Source organism: Sabethes cyaneus, chromosome 2, assembly GCF_943734655.1.
Source record: "Sabethes cyaneus chromosome 2, idSabCyanKW18_F2, whole genome shotgun sequence".
NCBI classification, from domain to species: domain Eukaryota; kingdom Metazoa; phylum Arthropoda; class Insecta; order Diptera; family Culicidae; genus Sabethes; species Sabethes cyaneus.
The window spans coordinates 244246089-244270218 of record NC_071354.1 but is presented as its reverse complement, the minus strand read 5'-3'; the positions used below and the strand labels follow the sequence as shown (position 1 = coordinate 244270218).

The window sequence follows — 24130 nt, the reverse complement described above, 5'->3', positions numbered from 1 at the left end:
GCTCGGGCAGCACCCGGTCGCCACCTGCGAAATTCAGCGATCAGCAGTTCCAATTATCGAGTCCCCTCGTGGTCCTTGTTTTGCCGTCTAGGTCGATGCCGAATGCACCGACCCGTATTTGCTTGAATGTTCCGCTTCCACGCTTCCGAGTCTTGAGATAGGGTAATCAAATCGGACCCTTGAAAGTCCTATTCCTCCGGCAAGTCCTCACATCGCAGCCAAATAATTCAATTTGTAACCCAAATTGTTTGGGTCTTTGTCTTACTAAAACCATGTTATTCAAGACAAAACATTTCAAACAAATGTCCGTTTATCGGGAACGAGGCGGAATCGGAGTCGTTTTCAGCACAGGAGCACAGGAGCGCACTTTTCAAGGGAAAGGTGATTCGTATATAGTCGGTAAGAACCGTTTCCAACCTGAAAATAGGTGTTGTGGTTTCAGTTTTTCCATCGATAGTGGTTGAATTAGGTTAGGTGAAAACGGGAAAAACGAAATATGTGTCCGGATTGCAAGTGTATAAAGGAAAATAAAGACGAAAAATTTTGGTCGCAAACGATGTTCGGAAAACGTAGGGAAATAACAGCTAGCTTTACTGAACAAATCACGCCTGCTTTGATGTTCACTCTCTCTGAGTCTCTTAATTGAATTTAAAGGTTAGGTATATTATTATTACTTAGATACTCCCCGATGAAAAGATTAGTTCTAACCGATCACTACCGTCCTGATTCGGCCCAGTTTGAGATCAACTCACATGATCAAATGATATACCTATAACGAGTAGGCTTTCGTTTTCAGTTCTGCTTGTTAGAAACAATCGCTAAGATCTAGGATTCTTATAATATAAAATTTCTGTTCTAATACGTACATATCAGTAACGCCATTATTAACATGTAAAAAATGAATTGCTCTGAGAAGGATTGTTTTGCATGCTTTGCCAAATGCATATAAATATGTATGTGAATCTATTCTGTCATTTTCCTACGAATATAAAGGTATAAACATTTTAAACTTTAGAGATGGGGAGGGGGGTTTATACTATTACGTTTGAAAACCGATTGAAATCTTCCCCCGCACGCATCGGATAACAATTTTCGTTCACTAGATTTTAAAATATCATTCCACAATATGTCGATGAGTGTTGTAAATAGGTAATATTATATCAGTTACTTGTTGGCGTATCATCTCCGCGCGCAGTGGTTACGTATCTTAATGATCATGAAATAGAGCATAGAGCAAGTGACTTTTTGGCACAATCCTGTTTTATGCTCAACCTCGAGTCCTCGAGGGAAAAGCATGATTAGTTTGTTTTCGTTTTTTTTTAACTCATTCCTAGCAGTCTAGTAAAGATTCTTATTTCCGCCGGCTTATCAGCAGAACACGATTAGGCTTACATTTAAATTATATCATACACGTGCAAATACAACAACACTCAATCAATTAATATCACAATCATAAAAGGATAAAAAATAATAAAACCTCGCAACGTACTGAACTGAACTAAAGCGCAGGATGAAAAACTATCGCGACTTTTGCCTAGTTATAATTGATTTTTAGCATTTGAGCTCACGATTATTGCTTGAAAATTACGACTGATAGTTTTCGTGTTTTGTTTGGAGGGGAAATACTCACTTAATGTTGAGCTGAAGATCGGCCATTTTACTGCCACTGGTGTTGAGCTCCTGTTCGCTCAGTGCCGGCGAAGAGCCTTCCGAGGACATTTTTACGTACAAATTACTACTATCCGGCCCCAGCACCGGGCTATTGGCAGTGCGCTGCGGTGGGGGCGTCGGAGACGAGTTAGACGACGACGAACCGCCGCCATCGGTGAGCAGCAGCGGCGGAGGAACGAGCGGTAGCCGGCTGCTTAGCCCGGGCGAGGATAGATTGTTGATGGTGGTGCCGTTCTCGCGCAGCACGTTGATTTGCTTCGGTGAATCGGACAGCGGGTTGTTCATCCGGAAGTAGTGCGTCTTGTGCGAACTGCCCGGCCGGGAGTAGTCCAGGTGATCGTACTCAGTGTCTGTCGAAAGGAATGTGAACAATATGTTAGGCTGAATGTGGGATAGGGATTCTACAGCAAACTTACAGGTTATTCTGTATTTTATCTGAGGCATGCATTGTATAAAGATTAGGATGGATATTGGCAATTTTGGGTATTCAAGTGGAACTTACCGAGATCTTTGTAACCATCTTTGTGCTTGATTTCATCATACACGTGGTCTTTATCGTCGATTGTGTTGTAATTTGGATTGGTCAGGTCGGCATCAAAGTTCTTCTGGCTTTCCGAAAGAAACTGTATGGAATAAGCTGTACGAAAAGAAACGTTCCATAACAGGCAAGGATTTTTTAAAGTTTTATTACAGAAAACTTACACCGGTCGCTTCCAACAGATTCATTCTCCGGATAGCGATATTTATCCAGGTTCGACTTCGGATTCCTCAGGTTGTTTCTGATCAGTGAGCCGTTCGGTAGCATTCCATTGCTTGGTTGGTTGATTGGTTGACCGGCGCCGGAGCCCGGTTGACCCTGATAGGCCGAATAGACTGGATTATCGAAATGTCCGGGCTGTTCCTGGATCATATAGTTGACGACGTGATTCACTTCGGCCTTTAGATTCGCCACCCGGCGACGGTAGTACAAGACGAGCGCAACGATGACGCCGACTAAGATTACCGCCAGCACTAGGCCCCAGGCAAGACCGGCGTTTGAGGCTGGAATCAAATACAGGACATGGGTGAGTAATATTACTTTGATTTCTTAGACTGTGATTGATGATTATTGTGATAACATTGAAAATCACATTTGAATTAACACTTTAAACTCGACGAACAACAACCAGTGCTGTATTTCAGTGATGATGAGTTCTGATTTATTGTGCTGCATAGTTCGAAACTATTTCAACAAGTGTACTAGGGAAAAAACTAGTGCTGTAACTGTCAAATCACACAGTTGTTTTGGAAAAGCTTTTTACCGAAAAGTCTGTCCGCCGTTTCGGTGCCATTAATCGAAACATTTTTATTGTTTGAAACTTCAGCGGCTGTAAGATTTTGTTTTAACCAAACATCCTCAGTATCATCATCCATGTCGTACTGCCCATGTGGCTCATCGTGATCGTGTAGGCCAAAATATTCACTCAAAAAGTGTTCAAAGTTTTTCTCACCCGGCAACATGGGGGATGACGTCTGATTAGTACCGAATTCCGAGTCAGGCACATACACTTCCATTGTAGAATTCACAAATTCGCTTACTGTTGTAACATTTTCTTATCACAGTGAAACAAACATGGTTACAGTTTAACATTTTAACCCAATTATTCATGCTACCTACCTTCATCCTGCTCCTGAATCTTAGCCTCGTGCCGTGACTTGTCGCACTTCTCCCCATAGAAGCCCAAACTGCAAACACATCCCTTCGCCGGATGGCAGGCAAAATTTCCGGCCGGACATTCGCACGACTTCATGCAGTGATCTCCGTAGAATCCCTCCGGACAAACTTCATCACAGCGATTACCCATCCAACCAGGATCGCAAATACACTGCCCATCATTCTTCCGACAGCGAGCATTGTTCTTACAGTTGCACTTTTGACTACAATTCGGCCCATAGAATCCATTCGGACACACCTCCTTACAGTTCGGTCCCGTCCAACCGGGTGGACACTGACACATTCCCGTCTCATGGGAACACTCCCCACCATTCTGGCAAGTACAATTCAACCGACACTCGATACCGTACGTACCGAACGGACAAGGATGCTCACAAGTAGTCCCAATATAACCCGGCCGACAGGTATACTTTCCGGTGATGTGATCGCACGACGAATTGCCCGTCTTCGAGCCGGGACACCGTTCCATGCAACCGTGACCGAAGAACCCTTCCGGGCAGGGATCGGTACAGGTCGGTCCGGTCCAACCGCGGGAGCAAATACACTCGCCGCTGATCGGATCGCACGATGAATTGTTGTGACAGGTGCAGATTTCATCGCACGACTCGCCGTAGTAACCCAGCGGGCAGCGGCTCTCGCAGCGGACACCTGAAAAAGTAGAAAGATTAGTTACATCGGGCTTTTTTTCAACTGGTAGAAGGTGCTGGTAGAGAATTTTCCAAACGATTTGGATGAAAAAGTAGGAAACACGTCACACATTTTTCTAATTACCAATTACCAAGCCATAAGAAACAGTTTTATACTAATCGAAGTATGCGTAGCCAATTGTCACAGTTAATAAGAAAGCTCAACTACTGAAAAGGTTATCAGACCCTTCGGTGTTATTTTAGCTAAATTTAAACGAATGTTAAACTCGTAAATACTCATATTACAGAAAAACTTATAATCCTGATTCACAGATTACGAAAAATACTCAGATATCTTCGAATCTAGATTTGCTCGGGATTTTTTTTCTTGAAAATTTGGACTGTTCGATCAATAACATTAACATTAACAAAAATCGATTTTTTGCATTATCGGAAGGCTTATATCATGCCGCATCAAACCAACAGTTGGATGTCACGATCGAAGCTAATATATGCAATTTGTGACCATTGAAACATAATCAGTGGTTAAGTAGGCCGCGTGAAATAATTTAAATAAATCCAAGTGTAAGGTTGCTGTCAAACAATAGGTTTTCCTGCGAGCTTGTGTCAGATTACCGAAAAATACTTCTTTTCAAATAGATTCCACCACCAAACATCGGATGAGGTTGAACAAATTGTTTACCGGCGCCAATACCAGCGTACCAGGTGACTGACAGGAAAAATCTATAACAAACAGTCTTTCTAGGGATATCCAGGAGCCCATTCGAAAGCAAAAAACAAGGAATTCCAACAGAATCTCCAAAAAAAATCTACCGTATTCCAACCATTCTGATCCATGACTAAGGTCCTCGAAAAAAAGGTCAAAGTCTATCCCTCCTCTTGTCTCGTCTGGGGGCTCAGCAGTCTGTAATGTCTCCTAATCTGGGACAGAATATTGTCAGCCGACACGAATACTCTGTTGCAGAGAAAGTCACCGAGGTTGCTCGATCAGACGGCTTGGTACCTGAGGGAGCCGTTACCGCTGACGAGCTGACGGGTCATGCCAAGGGATCTAAAAATATGGAGGCCCTCGGAATCGATGGCACATTCCACATCAAGCTCAAACACTTGGGAAACGGCTTATTTACTTTTGTAGTAAACCTGTTCAACAGGTGCTGGGAGCTTGGCTACATCCCTTGAATTTGGAAATTAGCTAAAGTCATCCCAGTGCTGAAACCGGGGAAAGATCCTGCTCGACTCCCCAAGCTTTTTGGAAAGATATTCGACAATGTGTATGGCACGGCGGCCTGGTGTTCAAGCTGAATCGATACAATTTTCCGATGTATCATATCAAGATCAGTGCCTCAAGGAAATACCCTGGGGCTTATTCTGTTTTAATTTTTAGACTACGCAAACACTTCGGCGTTTTCACGCGAGATTTATCTTCCATATCGTAAAAAGATACAAATGTACGTATAAAATCAGCACTGCTCGCGTTTGGGATTTAAAAATGTTGAACGAGTCTAGGGGCGAACTGGTCGAAATCCTGCATTGGAATCATCGACCAGGATTATCATTACACTAGACATAACTTGAAGTTCAAAGTATACAGAAAGCACAAATTACCGGAGAAGCAGGTTAGAGCAATTTATTGCTGAATTTCTGCTGGTTCTGCTGAATTTCTAAAAAATACCAGACACACTTTGAGCACAGCCCCCATCCTTCCTGAATTCCGCATTTACCAACATTGTAGCCTCTTACAGACTGGCTCAATGGATTTGGTTTAACATCTTGTTAATGGATAAATTATAATTAGTCTCAACCCTTTTTCTGGCTCAAGAGTGCGAGATCGGTTGAAAAGTATTAAATGCATGAGGGTGAAACAGGGTAAAAACGCCGACTTTCAAGCACGGATAACAAGCAGTTCCCTTAATCCATAGCGATACAGTTCGGACTCGATTATCCGAGTGAAAAAAAAACATCGTTTTCAAATAATTTTTTTTAGCACAAATGTCATAGTTTTCACGCTAGATAATGATTCTAGCATGACAAATACTGATTCACCTGCCTAAAGGTATAAAATTCCTTTCCTATATATTTAATATAGGGAGTAATGCAGATAATGGTATCAATTTTTAATTTTTATTCAAATTATTGCGTGGTATGATTCAAAATTCATCATCATCATCATCAGCATCATCATCATCCTCAAAAAATCATCATCATTATCACCTTGATGATGGTTATCATCATGATCAACATCATCATCAAATTAATCATCATAAGTAAAATCATCATCATCGCCATCATCACAATCAATTATCATCATCATCATCATCATCAGTGAAACAAAATCAAAGAAAGGAATTTTCTAACTTTAGGGTAAATTAATTGATTGTACACAAAAAAATTTTACTCAAGCTTTACAAATTTTTTGGACAACCATGGGCATTCAAATGGCAAAAATTCAATTTCAATTACAAGCTCAATTTCATGTACAATTTTAAGTTCAATATTTGAACTTGAAGTAAAGCGTCTAGTCTGAATTGATCCAAACATAAGTCCATTTTCATGTCTAATCACATGCCAATTTCATGTTACATTTCAATCAATGTTTCAGTTTAATGTTAAGTCTAATAATAAACCCAATTTCATGTCTGAATTTGACCCAGTACACAACTTGGTTTGTATATCTCGATTGCAACTGAGAGATAAATCATATCTGAACGAAAAAGTTATATTTCACATCATATAAGAACATATATGTACCAAAGTGGAGGCAATATACGTGCGGCAATTTTGACAATTCTTTGTAATTCTATCTTGCATTTTATACAGCGGTTTTTATAACACACAACTTAATACTACTGAATATGATTAAGATATAACTTAATATTGCAATCATCTATACTGCTTTATAATTCACTGTCATGAGTTGTATATGAAGACACGACGCACGACTGCAAAACAATTTATTGTTTCATTTGTTTCGATATACTCTAATCATTATACAATTCCGATATAAAATTGACATGAAAACGATTTAATGTGAACTTTCTATTACGATCTTGTGTTATCTGGGGTGGAGTAAATATTCGTGCAATTTCAAGTCCAATTTAAATCCTATTTCAAGTTTAATTTTATTCTCCTGCCAGTTCAACAATTTGAATTAAATGCCAAAATGAATTCCAGGTTCATGTTAAATTTTGTGCCAATATCTAATATGAGTTCAATGGGTATGAAATGGGAAAGGCAAACAAGAAAGCGATCAACATAGCTGAATAGTTGAATATTAGATGCACTAATGGAAACTCAAATGACGCAATTATATTTTACTAGCTGACCCGACAAACTTCGTATTGCCACAAATTAAACTGTGTTGTACATAAATCCTGAATCTTGGATGACCTTTATCACAATCTCGAGTTTTGCAAGTATCTGAGGTGTTCATGGGTGTTTTAATATACAAATTTTCCCCCCATTGCTTAGCCTGATAAAACAAAGCGGATAGCATTTAAATGTTCGCCACCATTACAAACCATTTCGCCGAATACCGTTTTACGGAACACCAATTCTCGGTTAACCATAACGCGGAATATAGAGTTTCGCAGAAAGTACCATTTCGCAAAAAAACCTTACGCGGGATGTACCATTTCACGGAAAATCTTTTCGTAGAAAGTACCATTTCGCAGGGGTGACTCTACTGAAGGAAAGTAATAGAGGTCAGCAGATCTAGGAAAATAAATAAACCTAGATAGAGGTGATCTCTACGGGGGGCAGTGTCCGGCGCTTCCGATGGCAGGTCGTCGGCAACACTCGTGGCCTGTGTCCGTCTCGCCCTGAATCATCTAATGTCACTATTGATAGTTTCTGGTGGTCTTGTTATTGACTAATGTTTTATGAAAGAGTCTAAAATTTCTCGAGTTTGATTAGTTTTTGAATTATTTGTATGAGAGTGTTTATCCCCTTACCACATGGGTGAGGGGTCTCAAACCATCATAAAAAAATTTCTGCCTCCAAAATCCCCCACGTGCTAAATTTGGTTCCATTTGCTTGATTAGTTATGGAGTTATGAAGAAATTTGTATTTCATATGTATGGAAGCCCCCCCCCCCCCTCTTGGAGGGGGGAGGGGTCTCTAACGATCATAAGATCCTTCCCTGACCCCAAAAACCTCTACATGCAAATTTTCACGCTTTCGACAAATTACATGATCAATTAACATGGATCTCCATCTAGCTCCTCCCTCCTACTAGCACCAATCCCTTTCCCGGAATGCTTGTAAAGATGCAGAGGTTTCCCTGGCTTTTAGTAGCAACAAGTATTGGACTAACATTCCTTTCCATCCCACCAGGACCCGCGTTCCGATGTGGCCGGCGTCGGTATTGATTAGTATGCAGGGACCAAATAAGGTTGCAGGTCAAGTCCAATTTAAAAGTCCAAATATTAGTTAACAGTCAATCGAATCACGGCTAGGCAATGTTGCTAGATAGACTGTGAAATCTGTCGATAAAGAAGGGTCAAGTTCTAAGGAACGTTTATACCCATGACTTTGCTGGTTTATAAGTTAAGTGTTGGTGGACAATTCTAAAAACAAATCTAAAAATTATGTCTTGTTACAAGGATTTTTTTCAAACATTTTTTTCTTGTTTGTCAATCTCTAATACTTAATTGAAAAACTTGGTTTTCCAGAATATTTCCCTAAGTCAAAAATACATAGAGTAGGGAGGGGCATAAGTGCGATGTTTGAAGTTGTCATCAATTTTCTTGAGATATAAAGAAGGACAACAACAAAATATATTTTATAGTGATGCAGTAACTCAATGTCTTCACATTCAACTATAAATCGTCTGAAATAATAGTGTTATGCAAAATAAATTTTTCATTCTTCTGATCAAGTGCCAATTCGCACTTTTACCCCACTAGCGGGGTAAAAGTGCGATTACCGCGGGGCAAAAGTGCGAAGCTCGAATCCATGAAACCATATTATCTTCAATCTGCGTTATGTTTCGGTAAGGAATATTCTCAATTTGCACCTTTCCCATTTTCGCTGAAGTATTTCAGCCGCTGTCAGATCGAATTTAAGTCATTTAAGTAACCTTCCTGAAGACCGCAACTTTCTAGATAGTCAGCAGCGCAAGATTCAGCCTATACAAAAATACTACATATACGCTAGCGCCACGTAGTGAGGCAATTCCAAAATACTACAATCCAACGGAAAGCCCTCGATCTACTGAACAACTTTGTCGAAGACACCAACCTTCTATACGGTCAAGATCACGAGTTATTCCATGTTGGAACCAATTAAGTCAATTCTCATATGCTACGTAGACTCCATTAACACGTTTTCGATTAACGCGGTCCCTATTAGCGTTTTTATTGGGGCGATTGCTGTACAGTGCCTAAAGCTGTATGTAATTAGCTATACATTTTTGCCTCACCCATGCATGAATCGCACTTTTGCCCCGTTCGTGAATCGCACTTTTACCCCGCTAGACGCTTGACGGGGTTTGCTTAAATTGTGGAAAAGCGAAATATATTTTGTAAATCCTTTTCACCGTGTTTTCAAAACAGATATGTTAGTGATGGCTGTAAAACGCTGTTACAAATTTTCAATAAGTAATATCTTCCTGTTGATATCGTATTTGCCGTATAATGAAAAATTACATCAAAACCGCCCTAAAATAACATTTGCACATCACTCAGCAACTATGCTTCGTAAGCATTCAAAGTTTACGTTAGATTCAAGCTGTCAAAATAGTCACCCATCCATGCCAATGTAGTCAATTCACTCGGAATCTGCACCGATAAATCACCGAATCGCACTTTTACTCGCATCGCACTTTTACCCCTCCTTACTCTATCACATAAACTAAACAACGTATAGCAAGCAGTTTCGAATGCTTGCCTTCTGCCTTGAAAACCTTCTCAGCATATTCACTTATCGATTACCGATGGATCTAGAGGTGGTCTGTTTCCTCCGAAGGAAAACGTGAGAAAAACTGGACAAACGAAACGAAAGGAAAAACATGTGAGAGCAAAGAATAACAACTGAAACAACTGACAAGAAAACAAAACGAAAGAAAACACGCACAATATGGGAAAGAAAACGGTACAGTAAACGCGAAAAAAGTGGAAAAGAAAAAAACGGGAAAGAAAAAGTGGGAAAACAAGCCGAAAAACGGGTAGACTGGACAGAAAAAGATGAAGAATGGAAGCGAAAAGAAAAAAAATGGGAAAAAAGGAAGAACTCTATAAAAACAAATAACAGAACTGAAAAGAAAAGAAAATGGAGAGAACAGAATGAAAACGGAAGACAAAAGGGATAAAAAACACAACGTGACGGAAAAAAGAAAAAGTAGGACATAATAAGAGGAAGAACGAAACATACAAACGAAGCTGAAAAGCGACGAGAAAAATAAGATGAAAACTGGGACCAAAAAAAAAAGAAAAAAGTCGTAAGCGATCAGAAAATGACAAATAACAAACCAGAAAAACAAAAGAAACGGGCCCCGAAAACGGGGAAAAAACGAAAGCAAAAGACGAACAATGAACCGGGAAATTCAAGAGTTGGGAATAGGAACAGAAGAAGAGGAAATAGTGGACAAAAAAAAATGAAAAGCGAAAAGCGACAGAGATAACGAAAAACGCTTTTTCTCTAACTGGGTTAAATCTATCTATCAGGATTTCTGTCTGTCTGTCTGTCTGTCCATATGTTCCTTATAGAATCGTAAACTACTGAACCGATCGGCGCGAAAATTTGCAATGTAGAGGTTTTTGGGGCTAGTGAAGGTTCTCTCTATGGCAAAAGACCCCTTCCCCCACTAAGAGGGGGAGCTCCCATACAAATCTATGCCTATAAAAATGGATTTCTGTCTGTCTGTACGAATGTTCCTTATGGAATCGAAAACTACAGAAACGATCGGCGTGAAAATTTGCATATAGGGGTTTTTGGGGCCAGGGTTCTTATGATGGTTAGAGACCCCTCCCTCCACTAAGAGGGGGGGGGGGGCTCCCATACAAATGAAATACAAATTTCCTCATAACTCGAAAACTAATCAAGCAAATGGAACCAAATTTGACATGTGGGTGTTTTTGGAGACAAGAATTTTTTCTATGGTGAATTGAAACCTCTCCCCACCTTAGGAGGGGGGGCTCCTATATAAATGAAATACAAATTTCCTCATAACACGAGAACTGATTAATCAAATGGAACGATATTTGGCATGTGGGTGTTTTTGGAGGCATGAATTTTTTCTATGATGTCCATCTAAGTCCAGTTTCAAGTCCAATTTCAGCAACTATTTCTAATCCAGTTCCAAATCTAATTTCTATTTCTATTTTAAATCCAGTTGCAGTCCTTAATTTTCAAACTAATCGGTTGGTATTTTTGTGATTACTAATAATGAGGATAATCCTACCATCCTACGACTACCCCGTTTTTTCCGAAAGTCGGGTGCCTCACTTTTTGTTTATGGCTGGGCACGCTAGTGCCAATAGTAGCCAGTTTTATCTGCATCAAGAATAGTCGCAGATTTCAATGGCAGTTCTCAGAAAACTACAATATCGATGGAGTACGTAATGGCAAGCAAAGCCTCGGTGTTTCGAGGCCAGGGCTCTAACCCTATGACTCTTACAGTCTCTTCCAGTCAAGATTCGAACATACGACACGACTGACTTGTTAGACCAGTGTCGTAACCTCCATAATTATCTTCCAAATAAACTATAGCATACTTAAATTACCGAATAAAATGTAATCTATCAGTCGGATATGTGAAAGCCCGACAGAAGGCAACCTTGTTGGTGCGTGTTGCACGGTGGTGGCGCATCTGACGCCTGATGCACGTGGTCACAGTTAACTATGCACCAAAAGTTAATCAAAGGAATTGTTTATTTCCGGCATTTACATATTTATGAGTCAGCAGCCCGGGGGAGCGACAGCAACTTGCATTGATTGAAAAAGAGAGTATGCGAAGTCGCGTCATAAGAAAGTACCACTCCGGCAGCTGAGTTTAACAAAAGTTTCACAATACATCATAGCTTGGTCATGTCATGCAAGCCTGGGAATACTCTCATAAAATTAATCATGCTCAGAAAATTGGTAGCAAGTAGATAATCAAAGAATGAAAAAATGTAGCCTGAAATCGAGTATGTTTGAAGAAGTTAGTTTAGAAGTAATGGAATTCAAGTCCGTTTGAGATACGTAGGATTGATGGTGTAGATAAACTTTCACGTTGTGCTACTGTTTCCAGCTTGAATCGAAATCAAACACGTACAATAAGTACAGTGAAATTATGAATGCAAATGAGGCGTATGAAACAAACAGTGTTTTACATATAGTACAATAAATGATATGTGCCGGCTATGAACTCGCAATCTGGAAAGGAAATCGGTTATACCAAGTGCTGCTACAGTGACAACCGCGGAGAAATCCATTGTTAGTAAGTAGTAGTGATGGCGAAAAAAGAAAACCAATCGTAAGTTAGTAGATCCATCCTGTCACCGCAACGATACGATTGAAAACAACTCAACTCACCACCCCAGTCCGCTTTGCAGATACATTTGCCGGTGGTCGTATTGCACGCCAGCGTGTTTTCCAGATGGCAATCGCAAGTTTGCGAACAGTTTTGTCCGAATCGGCCGGAATCACACTTCTTATCGCACAGTTCTCCTGTCCATCCGGCAGGACACTTACATTGCCCATTTACGGGATTGCAAACGCCACCATTGTTGCACATGCACCGTTCAGTGCAATCCTTGCCGTAGTAATTGGTGTCACACGGTCGATCACAGCGGATGCCCTGCCAACCGGGGGCACAGAAGCATTGACCGCTCTCGGCCGAACAAGTGGCTCCGTTCATGCACTCACACTGCTCGCTGCAGTTCTGCCCGTAGGTTCCGTTTCTGCACTGCTCTTCACAGTTTTCTCCCATGAAACCGGCGATGCAATTACAGGATCCTGCATCGAAAATGGCATTTTATATTCATTCCATAGACAGAATTCCAAAGGAAAGACAGTTGAAAACAAAGTATTAAAGCAAACTCAAAATAAAAACAACACAAACAAAAAAACCCGTACCATCAATGTGGCTGCATGGTGAGTTATTTTTACAGTTGCAGTGAATAAGGCAATCCTGTCCGTAGCGCAGGAAAGGACACGGCCGGTCGCACGAAGCGCTGCTCCATCCTGGCTTGCAAAGACACTTTCCGCTCCAGGGATGGCACCTTCGGTTGTCGAACAGAAACCAAAACAATTAAAATAAAAGCAACGGAAAAACTGCGACTAACTAACGTACATTTTAGTATTTTTAGCATTGCATTCGCACTGGCCGCTGCAGCTCTCGCCAAATCGATCGTCGGGACAGATGCGTAGTCCACAATCGGCTCCGGTCCAGCCGGCCGAACAGGTGCACACCCCGGTAGCCGAGTCGCACTCGGCTCCGTTCAGACAGCGGCAAGTTTCGGTACAGTTTATGCCGTACGCATTAGTCGGACACGAATCCAAACACTTGGCACCCATAAACCCAGGAGCGCAGATACATTCGCCCGTAATATGGTTACAATCAGCCCCGTTGAAGCACTCACACTTTTCAGCACAATTCAGTCCATACCGTTGACCCTGGCAGCGATTAGCACACACCGTCCCCGTATAGCCGGGTGGGCATACACACTCACCCGTTTGCGAATCACAGCTTCCTCCATTCTGGCACCGACAGTCCGACCGGCACTGCTCACCGTGTTTGCCTTCCGGACATTTTTGAGCACACCTAAAACGAATGAAAACATTGTCATCGAAAACCGTATCTCGTATATGTCAAACATCAGACTAGACTCACAATGGTCCGGTGAATCCGGGAGCGCAATAGCACTCGCCCGATATCGGGTCGCACTTGCCCCCATTCAGACACTGACAGATCTCGCTGCAATCCTGACCGAACCGATCCGCAGGGCACTGGAACTCGCAGTACACTCCCCGGTAACCCTTCTGGCAGTTGCACCGGCCATCCTGAGCGTTGCAGGTGGAGTTGTTTTTACACTCGCACGTTTGGCTGCAGTCCGAACCCCAGCGCATCGGTGGACAATCTGCAGGGATATAGGAAAAAGTCCATCTTTAATAAAACAATAAATATTTTTTTTTCAACGATTACTTTGATAAACCTAAGAGAAGGAAATTGTTCGCTAATATTTTCCGCGATGTTGCTATAGAAACAAACCAGAATCAAGTTGCTGTCAACTGGTGTAATAATACGAGCAGTGAATATGAGCTGCAAATGCAGCATTCCTTTCTTTCATATTAGGTGACATTCACACTTGGCTAGGCTACATTTTAAAATTACAGCTTTTCAGCAAAACACGCTGGAACAGTCAGTGGAATGCCAGATGAAAGAATTTGCTAATGAATACTTCAGCAGGAAGCTTGTTGAATGAATATGAAAGCAAGTTGAAGGTACTTTGAATGACACGAGAAGCATACTGTCTAAAGGACTTTCATAGAATTGAGAAAACTAAAAGGAAGAAACCGTTGTTGAGACACATTGTAAATCATAAAGATCTACATGTAAAATGACACTTGAAATAAACATGGAAAACTTTCCTTGTTTTCGGGTTATCCATCTGGTCGCTTAATAGCGTATAAAACTCTGCGCTGGGTCCTTTTGTGATGTCAACAAAGTGTCAGGGAGACCTCAAACGTCAGTTCTACCTGACGAGACAGGCAATGTCGCCCACTAAAACACAGGTAGAGCCCCAAGCATAGCTGTCGCGCTTATGCCCGCAGGCGGAGGCGTTGCGGTCCTGCGCGGACTCCACGAACTGACTCTAAGATCTCTCTGCCAAAGGCCGGAATGTCATATTTTAAATATAATGATGATGATGATGATGATGATGATGATGATGATATTGATGATAAGAAGAAAAATGGTAGGTCGAATTTACTGAAATTTTTGGAGCATCTTAGTAGAATACGAAACCTAAAATTAAAAAAGAACTGACACTGAAGAAGCCTGCAAGTCGTGGGCGAAATACGTATCTGTCGTGAATAAAATATCCATAGTAGAATTAAATTGGATAAGTTTTCTTCTTTTTTAATTTTAGATCGAATTTGTAAATGTGCTTTGGACTTTTTGTACTACTTGAGTTGTAAAATGTAGTATAGTGAAGATGAGAATTCGTCATCCCCGCCTAGCACTAAGTAGAAGCCGAAGGTTTTCAGGCACTAGCACTGGTCCTCAACCGCATGCCCCCTATCAATTTTTCAACACAAACAACCACAAGTTAGTTCACTTGTTAGAAGTTAGAAGAAAGACAAATTTCGGAGCATTAGTGGTTATCAATTTATCAGGGAAAATTTGATCTTTTATTCCCCAGCATTTATGCACTGTCCCAAGGTGCATGGTATATTGAACGCAGCACAAGCTGGACGTTCGCGGTAGTCTACAGAAGCTTTAAAATATAGAGACGCACCCGCCTTCCAACACCCGAGATCAATGAGCTAGTGCAATAAAGCAGTGGGCTTAAGCGTCTCTCTAAGATTCGACCCCTTCCCATCGACAGACCCCGCGTCCGGCCATCAGATCACAGGACAGCCACGGGGCCAGTGCAAAAATTCTACCCAACCGAGACTCGAACACACGACACGAATTGAACTAAATTTCCCATCTGCTACCTAAGCACTTCTATTATTACACGTAATCATTGTAGAGTGGTCCTTCGGCATTCAACCGGATCTGGTATCCCGCTTACATCCCCTTACTAGCCCTAATCAAAGATCCCCATAATGGCCTTATTCTTAAACGGAATAAAAGCACGTTTTTCAAGTTTTTAGTCTTGACCATGAAATGCGGTCATACATATATATTAACATTTTTTGAAACGATGGTTCTACAATTGATAAAGGGACGGTAGGGGAAAGAAATGAAAATTTTTGGTGAAGGAGGGGAAGAGCGGAAAGGGGGATATTATTAGCTACGCTTGATAAGTAGTCATTTTGACTCCTACCTTTTGTCCAATGCTGGAAGGTGCATGAGTGGAATCAAGCTATAATCTGAGATTATAACCGGATTCGACCCCACAACACCCGCCAGGGCATGTGGTTCGCTGGTACTTGTACCTTTGAACCATAGAGGCGCTGGACCAAAGGAGACTGCAAAATCCACTTACCAAGAGAGCGACGCGTTTTGGTTGGGTTATCGACACATATTATGCCTCTTCCTACATCTATTGCAGATTACCACCGAGCGAAAAGTTTAAATCTAACTGGTTTTTACTGGCAGGACGACGACGCTTTGCCGGCCCTTACGACTTGCAAGGTACTGCACGTGACGTTCACGACACGACAAGGTTCAGTTTTATCGTAGGGACTTGAAATAAACCTGGAAAACTTATAACAAAACTTATAACATCCACATATAAATCCAGCTATCGTTCCAAATGCAAGAAAAATGCACCCCTTCAAGCCACAATGTGAGTTTTATTGTACTCTTATGACGGTTTTCATGACCAATTTGGTCTTAAATGCCATCATAAGAGTGTAATAAAACCCAAATTGTTACTTGGGCCCTTTACCCATTTGAACCTTCCTCTTGTAAGAGGACGTCAACTCCCCTGCACTGATTATTTTATGTCAAAGATCATGTGTTTGACAAACGACGTTTAGTGACGAACCGTCCAGACGTTCCGGAGTTATGGCGAAACATCCATTAATACTACCGTTTCTCGTTACCGCCTTCCTTGCAACTTCTCTCGGTGGAACCACCCCTTTTCTCACAGTTACTTGCACAACTGCAATCGGTCTAAATGCAAAAGAAACGCAACCCCTTTTACGTATTCGTATCTCCCGTCCTTGTTGGGGACCCTCCTTTATCAAGGACCATGTGTGCCAAGTTTGGTGGAGAACGGCCAACGCATTCTGGAGTTACTTTTAGCTCACTTTTATATATATAGATAAAATCGAATCGATGAGTCTTATCATGTTTTTGACCCGAGTTGTTTAGGACCTATCCAGCTTTCCACGAGCGATAATGGCGGATATTGAGCACAAGTGGGCACAATCTTTTGACATTCATTGGAGGAGCGTCGAGTTCGCCCTAACGGAGTTACTATGGATACATGCATGATTGTTTGTTGTTCGAGTGTAAAATGTAAACATTGTTCAATTTTGCAGATCAGCGATTAATAGATAAATAAAATTAATTACGACTTGTTAGCTTTAAGACACAACTCGCCGGTTAATTCGGTTAATGTTACAGCTTGGATGACAGCCATTGCTAGATTCGTTAAAATTAGACACCAACAATTATTGATTTAAGTTTTTTGTGGTCGTAAATTTTAATGTTGAAATGCAATCGGCTGCACATTAAAATCGTCTTTCAAGGTTTTCATATATTCGAGCGCTTTGAAAGCGTGATGGACCTGGTTATTGAATACAAGAAGTCGAATTTTTCGTTCAATAAGATAATATTTTTTCACTCTTGCTATCAACCAGTTGTGTGTTTATTTACATGAACTAGACTTAATTACTTTGCACAACTCGTTGTATTAATGGATGAAGTTAGGCGTAGGCTCACGAAGCCCTTCTTTAAACAAACAGATGCCGAAACTGTTGTAGTTTGGCTTCGGTAATCACCGGTCCGACCAGCAGCCGCTGACTATCCCGAGGATCGGCAGCCGTTTCCGTTACAGCTGCATTCTTGTATAGCCAAGCCACCTCTTGGCCGCCCATAGGAACCCGTATAATAAGCTTTTGGCGACCGGTAACGACCAGAATTTGCCGCTCAATTTCTTGCAACTGTACATGGACGATGACATCGGCAAGTATCGATCAGTCCCGCCGGGATATCCGCCATAAAACCGACGGTGTCCATAAAGAGTACTTCCAGCTTGCATGGAAGCCAGCCAGCATGAGCCGTTACATCCAACGTGGCAAATAGCTGATTCTGCGGTTCGAGAGATTTTTCCTCGGTGAAGGCTTTAATCAGAGAGGTTTTACCGGCACTGGTGTAGCCCACGACAGCAACAATTGGATAGGCTTTCTGTTTGCGTCTATTGCGGAGCAAATCGCGATGCGACCGAATAGATGCCAGTTCATTTTTCAGCTTTCTCTCGCGGATGCGAAGCATGTGCCTTTGTGATTCGGTAAGATAAATACGACTTTTAGTACTGAGTCTTGATTCTTCATCTGATTCCAAATGTATGGAATTTCGGCCATTGCAACCTGCAGTTTAGCTTCAGTGCTTATGGCATGCAAGCGCAGAATCTGTATTACTACAGAATAACGGTCCATTACGGGAAGTTTAAAATGTTCTTCTAGTATCTGCTTTTGCACCAGAGACAAAGTGCCCTTACTGACAAATACACAAGTGATTAACGTTCCAGAAGTTTGCAGGTTTTGCAAACACATTTTAATTTCTTCCAGTTTCCCAACGCCAAAAAGATGCTTTTTATCTAGCGATTCCAGCGGAACTTTCAGGGCGTACTCTACTGTCCATTTGGGTATCGAACGAACCAACGCTTCCGCCTCCGCAAGTTGATGTTCTGATTTGCTGGAAGACTTTTTCGGTCCCCACTTTATGTATGGTTGAATGATAAACACGTTTTGTTCATTGTGCAGTCTTTTCTGCACTCGCATGGCATTGTTGGCAATGGTGTCGTAGTCGGCATCATCCAAGCTGAACTCATCTAAATCTGCTCCATCGGTCGAACCAGCGATCTCTCTGTTGGTACTCTTAAATTTCCCTTTATAGTCTTTGTATTTACTGGAATCAGTGTATTTATATCTCGTAGTAGTCACTTCAGCTGATCTGCAAAATTAAACAATGTTTACATTTTTACACTCGAACAACAAACAATCATGAATGTATCCATAGTAACTCCGTCAGGGCGAACTCGACGCTCCTCCAATAAATGTCAAAAGATTGTGCCCACTTGTGCTCAATATCCGCCATTATCGCTCGTGGAAAGCTGGATACACTTCGAAAAGATCTTGTAATTTTACGTCTTCTGACATACGCATAAATGGAACATCACAAATCATATAAAATTACGCGTTATTCCACTTAAAGGCTTATTTAAAGCTTGCTTCATTAAGAATTGGAACAAACTTTGGCTCATATTGTGGCGCTCTTGGTGGACGGATTTGGAAGTTCTTGGCGCCCACGTGTCGGAAATTTTGTAACTTTTACCTATGTATTTTTGACATTCCGCAAAACGACTGTATTTTGTAAACAAACAACAGGGAAGCCAAAAGAAGGGAAAAAGCTGTGCATAGTTGTTTGGAAAATCCATTGTGGTCTGCATCTAGTCTAGCTAAACAGCTGAAATTGCCCAGCAATACCGTACGGTACGTTATCAAACGGTATAAGAAAACATTGACGACGATTCGGAAGCCTCAAGCTAACTATCGGAGTGGACCTCGACCGGAAACTGCGTGTTTAGATTTTGAAGACCACCAAGAGGAATCCCAATCTGTCGGACCGTGGTTTGGCCAGAAAATTCGGTGCTGCCTATAGTACCGTGAGGAGAATTCGACTCCGGGAAGAATTCAAGTCGCATTGACCTAGCAAACAGTCAAAACGAACCATAAAACAGAATAGCGTGGCCAAAATCCGTGCTCGAAAGCTATACGACCGGTTGCTAACCACGTTCAACGGGTGTCTTCTGATGGACGGACGATGAAACCTATGTCAAGGCTGACTTCGGGCAAATGCCAGGTCAAAAATTTTACTTGGCAACGGTTCGGGGGGATGTTCCAAGCAAATTTAAATTTTTTTTTGCCGACAAATTGGCACTAAAATGTTTGATTCGGCAGGGCATTTGCAGCAGTGGCAGAAAAACGAAAGTTTTCGTTACAACTAAGACAATGATGTCGGAACTGTACCAAAGGGAGTGTCTCCAAAAACGAATTTTGCCGTTCATTCGATCCCACCACCATCCCATTTTGGCAACCCTGTTAAGATTTTATAGTAGAGGTTTGTTTACGTCTCCCAATAAACAGTTTTTTTGCATTGAATTCGGGCTTAAAGTGGAGTGTTTACTTGGAAGAAGTCATCCGTAGTGTTTCTTACGTGCTGTGATTTCAAAAAGTCACCATATTAGTGCCTCAAACTGCAAATTCACGTTAACTGATCAGCGTCGGACAAAGTGTATTGTTTTGTTTGTTTTGGTATCGATCAGTCGCTATACTGCATTTCAGTTCGATTTTTCTCACGAAAAGCGACATCTGCATTTCAAACCACTAAGCTTTATCGATTTGCAAAAACCATTAATCGTAAGAGTGATCACCATTACCAACTAAAAAATGGTTTGTAAAAAGTGTAATAAGCACGTCAATGGAAATGACCAGATCGTCTGTCGTGGTTTCTGCGGCTCAATATATCACGTTATTTGCGCCAACGTTGATCTTCCGTTGCTTGACGTACTCGGCGAATATGAACGCAATGTATTTTGGATGTGCAACGACTGTGCCGATTTGTTCTCTAACGAACATTTAAAAAATATCACTCAACGGAAGAGCAATATAGATGCAGCTTCAGATACGGATATGAAGGCCATGAAAGCGGACATGGAAAAGCTAAGCTGTGCCATTAACTTGCTTACCGCTAAAGTCGACACTAAACTTAGAGTTTCTGTCCCAAGCGCCCCTATGCCATGGGGAGCTCCTAAGGACCTGATGCCTAATACTCCTAAACGCAGACGCGGGAACAGCGACAACTCAGTTGAACCGTTGAAGAAAGCAAGCGGCACTCGTGGTACGAAACCCTCAGTAGGTTCAGTAAATACGGTATCACTAAGCGATGATCTTTTCTGGATCTATCTCTCGGCCTTCCACCCACGAACTTCTGAAGATGAGATTGCGGCACTTGTCCAAGATTGCTTGGGTTTAAATGCAGATACTAAACCAAAAGTGGTTAAGCTGGTGCCAAGAGATACGGATCTTTCCACATGGAGATTCGTTTCCTTCAAAGTTGGCGTCCGTCGTGCTTTTAAAGCTGTCGCGCTTTCTAGTGACTCTTGGCCAGACAATGTGCTTTTTCGGTAATTTGAGGATTATCGAGCAAAAAACGTCGTTGTCGGATTGCAGTTGAACTCGCAAGCCGCAACTCAACCCGGGCCACCGGAACCACCGGAAGAACATTAGAAACGCCAGAACCGGAATGCACTTTACCCAACTGTTGTGCAACCCCCGTCTTACAAAATTCAGCCGCGTTGGTTGAATCTCACATTCATCGTAATCGTCACCGATCTACCAAAGAAGTATGTCTTGATCTTCCAACCCGTGAGTCAGAACGCACTGCCTGTCGCATTATGGGAGACCCTAAACCACTCGATGCAGTCGCGCTAACCGTTCGAAGCCGTTGTCATCGAAGTTGTACTGTATCATGCCATCAGAGTCGTTCTGGCCCTGTAGCCGAGTCTGGTCAAGGGTTCTCCCAAACTTCATCCTCAGGCAAGTATGTACATACTGGCGATATTTCACTGCCTAATCAGATTCCGAGTTCTAGCACACTCTCTGGTTCTCAATGGCCTACCAGAACCACTCGTGACCGTTTTACTGCCAACCTGTTACTGCCAACGGGCATGTCTCATCTCGTCAACATTTAACACCCGTGTCATCGTCCGAGTCATCATTTTTCACCACCGGGACGCTCATTGGACTGCACTTTGGAAGCTCCTGGTTTCTCTAGCCCAGTCGTACCGTCCCCTGCCAGTATCCAGCTAAGTCGTCCCGGACCTGTGGCTAGATGTGGATTAGGGGTCTTCCAACTTGCCCCCTCATGCAAGTATAGTCACGATATTGTTCATTCGCTGCCTGATGTTGATCCGATTCACAGTACTGTGGACTACGTTAATTTTCGCGAAAATGGTCCAGTTGCGCCATCTTTTGACAAGAGGATAGCCCAGCCCGCCGACGACGGCGAGAATCCTGTTTGCTTCGGCATCGAAAATGGACAACATCCACCTAACGTATTTGTCAGAGAAACGGATTGCTCCACTCCGAGCCGCAAGGAAGATATCATCGTCTTCTACCAAAACGCCGGTGGAATGAATTCTGATGTTGAAGAGTACCGACTAGCTGTCTCAGATCGCTGCTATGATGTCATTGCCCTTTGCGAAACATGGCTCGATTCCCGAACAGTCTCCAGTCAAGTGTTTGGATCCGATTACGAGGTCTTTCGTTGCGATCGGAACCCGAATAATAGCCGCAAAGCTGTCGGCGGTGGTGTTTTGATAGCTGTCCGTCGCGGGTTAGAAGCCAGGGCTATCGAGAACAATGCATGGAACTGTGTAGAGCAAATTTGGACGGCCATCAAGCTAAGTGATCGCACACTTTTTCTTTGCGCTTTATACATCGCACCTGATCGTGTCCGCGACAACGATCTTATTGATGTCCACTGTCAATCGGTGTACTCTATTATGAGAGGGGCGACTCCTCTAGATGAGATCATCATTCTGGGCGACTTTAACCTGCCAGGTATATCATGGAAACCTGTCCATAGCGGATTTCTCTTCCCGGATCCTGAAAACTCGACGATTCACGCTGCTGCAGTAAACCTTCTCGACAATTATAGTGCTGCAATGCTCCATCAAGTTAACCATGTAGTTAACGAAAACAACCGTTGCTTGGATCTCTGTTTCGTGAGCTCATTAGAAAAGCCCCCCTTCATCACCGCAGCTCCATGTCCGCTAATTAAGCCAGTTCTGCACCACCCACCCCTGATAGTCTGTATTGAGGATAAGCCCCTTCGCGACTTCATTGAATTTCCCGCGGCTATATCCTACAACTTCCGTAAAGCTGATATGCATAGTATTAATGACGTATTGTCCAGTATTGACTGGGCAGGGATACTTGACCCAGAGGACGTTGAAGCTGCGGCGCAAACCTTTTCACATGTTCTGTTATATGTTATAGATCGACACGTCCCGAAAAGAAGTCACCGCAACACTTCTCACCCCTCTTGGTACACGAATGAGTTGCGCAAACTGAAGTCATTCAAAAGAGCAGCATTGCGGAGATTCAGGGAAGCATCGCACGCTTTCGCTAAAACGTCATTATGCGAGAGTGAGCCACTTATATAGGCGAGCCAGTAGGCAATGCTTTTCACGGCATCAACAGCGCATTCAACGGAAACTAAAGCATCACCCGAAGTGCTTCTGGAACTATGTAAACGATCAACGCAGAGTCCGGCCTCCCGTCTTCTATGGAGTATAACGGGGACATCGCTGCCGCACCTCAGGATATATGCCGTTCCTTTTCCAGCAAATTTGCAAGTGTTTTCACTAACGAGGTATTGAGCGTCGACCATGTTGCCCTAGCAGCATGCAATGTTCCAATTTATGGTCAAACACTAGGTGCCATTGATGTCAACGTCGAGAAAATCTCAAAAGCCGCTTCCATGCTTAAGTCGTCCTTCAACCCTGGACCTGATGGAGTACCTTCTGCATTCCTGAAGAGACACATATCCTGTTTGTTGACGCCATTGCTCTACCTATTCCGAATGTCTATCTCTAGCGGCGTATTCCCATCATGTTGGAAATTTGCGCATATGTTTCCTGTGCATAAAAAAGGTAGTAAACGAGATGTGAACAACTATAGAGGAATCACATCGCTCAGTGCAGTTTCAAAACTATTTGAGTTGGTAATCATGGAACCTCTATTGTCACACTGCAAACAATATCTAAGTGCCGATCAACATGGCTTCATCTCCCAGCGCTCTACCACCACTAACCTGCTGTGTCTAACATCATACATAACGGGAAGTATGGACCACCGTGCTCAAACCGATGTCTTATACACAGACTTGTCGGCCGCTTTTGATAAGATAAACCATGACATCGCAATTGTAAAATTGCATAGACTGGGCGTTAGCGACAACCTTTTGCGCTGGTTTCGCTCATATCTGACCAATCGACAGTTGGTGGTTGCCATTGGAGATTGTAGGTCCGATAGCTATCTAGCCTCTTCAGGTATACCTCAGGGAAGCCATCTTGGACCTTTGATCTTTCTGCTCTACTTCAACAACGTTAATTTGACTATCAAATGCCCTCGACTCTCGTATGCAGATGACCTGAAAATGTTTTCCCAGATCCGTTCGACAGACGATTGTCACTTTCTCCAAAATCAG

The 24130-nt window shown here is 42.3% G+C and overlaps 1 protein-coding gene across 1 annotated transcript in view; it reads right to left on the bottom strand.

Moving 5' to 3' along the window:
• Positions 1-819: 819 nt before the first annotated feature.
• LOC128738880 (protein draper) overlaps positions 820-24130 on the bottom strand; it is a 95087-nt gene continuing 71776 nt past the window's right edge. Inside the window, exons 3-10 of the mRNA XM_053834337.1 lie at positions 13847-14093; positions 13307-13777; positions 13090-13235; positions 12547-12969; positions 3329-4033; positions 2374-2712; positions 2174-2308; positions 820-2021 (exon numbers count right to left, since the gene is read on the bottom strand). Of these exons, the coding sequence (XP_053690312.1) occupies positions 1627-2021; positions 2174-2308; positions 2374-2712; positions 3329-4033; positions 12547-12969; positions 13090-13235; positions 13307-13777; positions 13847-14093 (2861 nt within the window). The 3' untranslated portion in view covers positions 820-1626. The remainder of the gene's footprint in view (positions 2022-2173; positions 2309-2373; positions 2713-3328; positions 4034-12546; positions 12970-13089; positions 13236-13306; positions 13778-13846; positions 14094-24130) is intronic.